Source organism: Bombina bombina, chromosome 5, assembly GCF_027579735.1.
Source record: "Bombina bombina isolate aBomBom1 chromosome 5, aBomBom1.pri, whole genome shotgun sequence".
Taxonomy (NCBI): domain Eukaryota; kingdom Metazoa; phylum Chordata; class Amphibia; order Anura; family Bombinatoridae; genus Bombina; species Bombina bombina.
This window is the reverse complement of record NC_069503.1, coordinates 347,134,721-347,141,984: the sequence shown is the minus strand read 5'-3', so window position 1 is coordinate 347,141,984 and position 7,264 is coordinate 347,134,721. Positions and strand designations below refer to the sequence as shown.

Below are 7,264 nucleotides of genomic sequence, written 5' to 3'. Positions count from 1 at the left end.
AAAAAAAAAGAGAGAGAGAGGCTCAACCTGGGAACGAACAATAGCATAATAGCTTATTCTATGGATAGTTACCACTCAAGAAGCAGCCTCTTTTTGCTCAACATGTGCCTTGCACAGAGAAAAAAACTTGCTGTAGCATATCAGTCTGATCCTGACTTACCAGTACAGTACAGTACAGGCCCGAAATACCAGGCAATCCCTCTTTGAACAAGAGAAACGGCAAAACCCAAGATGTATGTTTCGGCCTATCGTGGGCCTCCTCAGTGAGGTGCAGCCATATCCCTCTAGGCACACTGAGTAACAGGGCCACGTCTGGATTCCCACATCACGCTTAGGGAGACTTCCCTAAGATTCATAATTTGCATAAATAATAGAGAGAAGCGCTCAACCTGGGAACAAACAATAGCATAATAGCTTGTTCTATGGCTAGTTACCACCCAAGAAGCAGCCTCTTTTTGCTCAACATGTGCCTTTCACAGAGAAGAACTTTCCCGTAGCATATCAGTCTGATCCTGACTTAACATTGCAGTCCACCCCTGAAATACCAGGCAATCCCTCTCTGAACGAGAGAAACGGCAAAACCCCAGACTATATTCAGATTATAAATGCTTAGCATTACCATGAAGTTACAGAAATCATATGCATTTTATTGTGGATTTACTACCCAAAGATATGGTTTCAATATATTTAAAATCCTTTTAGCAACATTAGCAGTCAGTGGTATATATGCAGACAGTAAAACATAGTATACATTTGTTTTTAACTTTATTAACAGTCTTAGTTAAATTACAGAAATTACCATTCTATACCAAAAGGCAGAGAAACAGGATATACTACTTTTGGTAGACTATTATTGCTTGGGCTCAGACGCGTTTTTTTTTTGTTTGTTTTTTTTTTTAGCTATGGACATAAACACAAACTTAACCCAGTGCGCATTCAAGATATTTATATTATTAAAAGCTTTGTTTAAAACATTTATTAAAACAGTTTCAAGAACAAATGACAAAATAATTTAAACTTTATAATGACACAAAGGCAAGCTAATCTGATCTCTTAATTCAGTGCTCCCTCTAACATCATTATGAAAAGGATGCATACAAAATACAGTATATGTACAACTGAGAGAGTAAGTGTGGGACTTGTTTATGAAGCAGCAGTTAAAATGCAAGCATTATTGTGTGTTCAAAAAATATAAAAATAATTTCTCATAGAATGTTTCTTAAAGGGATAGAAAGTTCAAAATTTAAATATGCATTGGTGCATTTCAATTTGAAATTTAAGTAGTTTTGCAATATACTTCCATTAGACAAAATGCTAATAAAAGTGATTAGAGTTTTTCTGTGGCATACGCACATATCCTGTGAGGGCCCATACACTGGTATTTGAACACCATGCATGCTCAGAGAGCTGGCGGTGGTTTGTATTGCTTCTGAATAAGTAATTTGTGTCATACAAGCCACTGCCAACTATCTAAGAAAGTGTGGTGTTTGAATGCTGGTGCATGGGCCCTGAAAGGATATGTGCGTATGCTGAAAAAAACTGTTATAACTTTTATGAGAAGCATTTTTGCTAAAGCAAGTATAGTGCAAACATGCTTCTATTTCAGATTGAAATGCACAATTCATTTTGACCTTTCTATCCCTTTAACGTCAATCCTCAAGTAACAGAATGAGGATTTTTCATGGATCAGATAATCAGTGGTTCAATAACTAAAATAGGCAAATCATTAAAAATCCAATTCATGCATAATGGATAGTTAAATAATACAGCAAATCAGCCCTCAGCTAAAGGTCAGATACAATAGAAAGTTATATAAGCATGTTTTAATTTTTTTTTAAAGTTACAATCTTTGGGCACAGTAAAACAGGACATTATATATAGACATACAATAGATGGTATAAACTTCTTACAAAAAGTAGTTTTAAATTTTAATAATAAAATTACGTTATATCAAAGTTGTTTTTGAAGTTAATTATATATATCAATTATGGAAACTAAAAACAAATAAAGAGTAAGTGCACCAAAAACAAAACTAATGAGATAAAGCTACTACCCTAAAAATCAGTAGTTCCTCTGAACTGCTGTGAATTATAATGATAAGAAACAATAAGGGGAGCTTGATGAACTATATACTAAAAAATGATTATAACAATAGAATCTAGCTGCTGTTGGAATGACATATAGTACTATTGATAGTAGGAATATACAAATAGTTAATACTATTGACAAGATAAACAACTAATTTTGACAATAAGAGTTAATATGATATCAATTATGGAGCAATGTTTAATTAGGTACATACAAACAAGAGAAGATATATCTACAAAGATTTTCACAAAGCCTCACTTAGGGAGCATTTCTCTATACTTGGATATAACTTGGATAGAAGCTAAACACTTCTCAGAACTAGAATTTCACTCGCATGGATATTTTTTCGTATATTTTATTCATCTATATATACGGTCTTGCTTTACTGTTGTCATGGGATTCCATTGTAATGTGTTTACAAAATAAATAAAGCCGTTTATACCACTGTATTATAACTATTTATTGTGTGTAGTAGGGATCACGCTTGTTTTTTACCCTTAGTTTGTGTCCACACTTACAAAGAATCGGGTTATCTCTTAGAGTTTCTCAATACAGTACTGGAAAGGTAGAGTTGAGAAATGACTGAATTAATAATGTGTGTGAAAACATTTCATTTAAACAATAAGGATCTCTGCTGGTGGAGGTTGCAAAGGAATTTGTCCCAGTGTAAACTTCTTGGACTCAAATTGAAGGATGTCTTCTGCAGAGAGCTCAGTTCTAGGAGTATATAAGGCATTGCTTGTGCTACTGTCAGCAGTGGCTGGCACACCACTGGCTGAGGGTCCAAATGGCTGTCCTGATATGGAGGTACTAGATGAGGTTATGTTTTTAGGCTTAAAAATATCAGCAACTGAAGATCTATTACTTCCAAATCCAGAACTAACGGTAGCATCAGAAGCTCCTCCAAATACTCCAGCTATAGTAGTAGGCACTACACCAAATCCCTGAGTTGCTGATGTGCCAGAAACTCCTCCAAAAGTTGGGGCTGCAGTAATGCCAGGAACTGAGCCTAAACTTGTACCAAGAGTTGTATTAGGAAGTCCTCCAAAACTTGCAGACCCCGTTGTGCTTGGAGCAGCACCAAAACCTGGAGTCACTTTAGACCCGGCAAAGCCACCAAAACCTGTAGTTGTTGGAGCTGTATTCGTAAAAGATGATGTTCCAAATCCTTGAACAGTGGAAGCAGTAGATGCTGCAAAGGAAAATGAAGCAGCTGTGGGTTTACTACCAAACGATGGCAAAGCGGAGCTGGCGGGGGCACTAGAAGATTGGGCAAGTCCTGCCTCTGGTTTGAAGCTGAAAGTGGAAGCAGATGGCACTCCTCCGCTGGTGGAAAAGTCTAAAAGAAGAAAAAAAATCAAACACTCTTTTTTTATAGTAAATTATGATATAATAAAATAATGGTATCTTTAGAAAGTCCATTTAATGGTGAGAAAAACGGTATATAATATGTGTGGGTACAGTAAATGAGTAAGAGGAAAATTACAGCTAAACACAAACACTGCAGAAAATGTAAAAACAACCCTGGTCCTTAACGGTCACTAAGGGGTTAAATAAATAAATATTGCTTACGTACAAAACAAGTCTTCAGGAAAAAATAAATGTTACGAAAATTGACCCTTTTCAAGCTTTACATTTTTTTAGTTGGCGTTACCTTGTTTCTATCAGTCTGAAGGCAGATTTAATTTGTGAACTTTATCTAATAATAATGTATTCACTGCAGTCTACCTGCTTTTAACAGAACACACTTAACATTTCCCCTTTAGGAAGAACCTGTTTTTTTCTAGTATATTGTAACTTACTAGAAGATCCAAAGGCAGACTGTTGTATTCCACCAAATCCAGTAGCGTTATTAGTGGGAGCGCTGGTTAATTCATTAATCTGAAAGAAACAGAAATGATCTATAATATAGAACATACAGTATGCCAAGTGAGTAGAGCAGATGTTATGGTTCATTTTCATGTAACAATACATATAATGCAGGAATATATATATTTATATTAATTATATTCTAATAAAGAAGAATTTCTTTTTTTATTATGGAGTTCTGCTCATAATTTTGTTTATCTTGGAGTTTGTATATATCTGGCTCATAAAATTCTTCTAGATAAATCCCTATTTAAAATAATCTCTGGCTAGCTCCTCAGTGTTCTTAATGTCTCCTAAACGTCAAATCAACTCCTGCGCTATAATCTTATTGGAGGACAAATCAAGTCATGTGCACCCCCACAACGAAGCTGTGAAGCTGTGTGTACTTTCTTCTAGATTTTTTTTTTCTTAAGAGTATTCATGCACATGTAATCTCCTTGATATTTATTATTGACACTATGATCTTATTACTGTAGAAGCTCGCTGATAACTGTACCTAACGAGCCTCTGCAGAAGTGATAAGAGACATGGCTATTAGTCCAGGGAAACCTAGGATACAAAACAGTGGCACCCATTACTTAATGGATACTAAAACTTTACACTTATTACTTTGATATTTAAACAATGTAATCTAAAAAAAATATACATCTTAATATTATTATCATAAGATTTGCTTAGAACACATCAATGTGTCTAACATTTATTTACTGTCCCTTTAAAGATTTCCCTCATTTAGAGGAGAAATTTAGGTCAAAGTACTACACAACCATGATTCTCCTTTTCAAAGTTGGGCGCAAAAATCATATGTACTTCCTCTCTCCTACAATTTCCTCCCTTGATGTCTTAAGGGATGTCCGTGCTTTACAAATATTATACTGAGGACAACACCACTCTCTTGGTATTCTTTATTGAAATTGAACTTCCTTTCATAACAGAATACCATAGGAGTGTGGACATTCACTGAGCACTATATAGCAGCAGAGTTTGCAACAATACAGAACATAGTCCTAAGTTCAATTTTCCTTCCTCCTGCATCATGTGACAGCCATCAGCCAATTACAAAATGCATATACGTATATACTGAATTCTTGCACATGCTCTGTAGGCGTTGGTGCCTCAAAGTGTGCATATAAAAAGATTGCGCACATTTTAATAATGAAGATTGAAAAAATGTTAACAATTGAGTGCTTTATCTGAACCTTAATTTTGACTTTGTGTTCTTTTAAAGTAGAAGTGCAAAAAAAGATAGGAGCACCAACTCAGAAATTGCGATAAAAAGTCCTTTGTTCAAAAGCGATAAGCATTAAAATGCCACAGTATCAGCACAAAAGGGTATGTAGCAACGGAGGAGTCAGCAATACACAGCTGACGCGTTTCGGCAAATAGCCATACTCAAAAGCTGCTGTCAGTTAAAACTCCTTTAAAGTAGATGAGATGCATTAACCTGAGTTTGCATCTATTTTCAATATACATTAGCCATTTTGACAAGTGACAATGATCTGGCACATGTAGTTATATCTCTGGCTTTCAAAACTTGACAGTGAAAATTTATGCAATGATCTTGTTCACATTCTCTTACAAGAGTAAATACATCACTCTTGCACTCTGTAGCGGTCTGGCTTGCGCCAACATAGTTATTACTAAGTATTTTATACACCAATAAATAAATAAAAAAAGTATCTTCCCCCAAGCGGCATTATGGCTTGATAGTATCGCACTCACTACTTGGCATGCAAGGGATAAATACCGAACATTACAATATCAATCACCACAATTTTGTTCCGGATTGTTAATGGATCCCCGCACTACTGCTAACATAAAAAAAAAAAAAAAAAAAAAAAAAAAAAGGGACTTGATTTCCCAATAGTGCCCCTGTTTGAACTTTTAACACTCGTAAGCTGTGGTTTTATACGGACAGGTTTGACCCAGTCTTCAGAGAGGGTTAACGTAATATGGATTAGATCATTCCATTTCCAGTTTATAATTTAATCTATATTTAAGAGCAACATTATCTCATACAGTGGTTGTCTACAAGTTTGATTGCTTAAAGTTGTGTTTCATAGTAAGCTGCTACTGTTAAAGGGAAAGTCTACACCAGAATTTTTATTGTTTTAAACGATAGATAATCCCTTTATTACCCATTCCCCAATTTTGCATAACCAACACAGTTATAATAATATACTTTTAACCTCTGTGATTATCTTGTATCTAAGCCTCTGCAAACTGCCCCTTTATTTCAGTTCTTTTGACAGACTTGCAGTTTAGCCAATCAGTGCCTGCTCCCAGATAACTTCACGTGCATGAGCACAGTGTTATCTATATGAAACACATGAACTAACACCCTCTAGTGGTGAAAAAAACAGAATTTATGTTTACCTGATAAATTACTTTCTCCAACGGTGTGTCCGGTCCACGGCGTCATCCTTACTTGTGGGATATTCTCTTCCCCAACAGGAAATGGCAAAGAGCCCAGCAAAGCTGGTCACATGATCCCTCCCAGGCTCCGCCTACCCCAGTCATTCGACCGACGTTAAGGAGGAATATTTGCATAGGAGAAACCATATGTTACCGTGGTGACTGTAGTTAAAGAAAATAAATTATCAGACCTGATTAAAAAAACCAGGGCGGGCCGTGGACCGGACACACCGTTGGAGAAAGTAATTTATCAGGTAAACATAAATTCTGTTTTCTCCAACATAGGTGTGTCCGGTCCACGGCGTCATCCTTACTTGTGGGAACCAATACCAAAGCTTTAGGACACGGATGAAGGGAGGGAGCAAATCAGGTCACCTAAATGGAAGGCACCACGGCTTGCAAAACCTTTCTCCCAAAAAATAGCCTCAGAAGAAGCAAAAGTATCAAATTTGTAAAATTTAGAAAAAGTGTGCAGTGAAGACCAAGTCGCTGCCTTACATATCTGATCAACAGAAGCCTCGTTCTTGAAGGCCCATGTGGAAGCCACAGCCCTAGTGGAGTGAGCTGTGATTCTTTCAGGAGGCTGCCGTCCGGCAGTCTCATAAGCCAATCGGATAATGCTTTTAATCCAGAAGGAGAGAGAGGTAGAAGTTGCTTTTTCGACCTCTCCGTTTACCAGAATAAACAACAAAGACGAAGTTTGTCTGAAATCCTTAGTAGCTGCTAAGTAAAATTTGAGAGCACGAACTACATCCAAGTTGTGCAACAAACGTTCCTTCTTTGAAACTGGATTAGGACACAAAGAAGGCACAACTATCTCCTGGTTAATGTTTTTGTTAGAAACAACTTTTGGAAGAAAACCAGGTTTAGTACGCAAAACCACCTTATCTGC

The 7,264-nt window shown here is 36.4% G+C and overlaps 1 protein-coding gene across 1 annotated transcript in view; it reads right to left on the bottom strand.

The window, feature by feature from the left end:
• Positions 1-748: 748 nt before the first annotated feature.
• The window catches only part of NUP42 (nucleoporin 42), a 100,935-nt gene continuing 94,419 nt past the window's right edge, over positions 749-7,264 (bottom strand). The window contains exons 6-7 of the mRNA XM_053714144.1: positions 3,891-3,969; positions 749-3,427 (exon numbers count right to left, since the gene is read on the bottom strand). Of these exons, the coding sequence (XP_053570119.1) occupies positions 2,703-3,427; positions 3,891-3,969 (804 nt within the window). The 3' untranslated portion in view covers positions 749-2,702. The remainder of the gene's footprint in view (positions 3,428-3,890; positions 3,970-7,264) is intronic.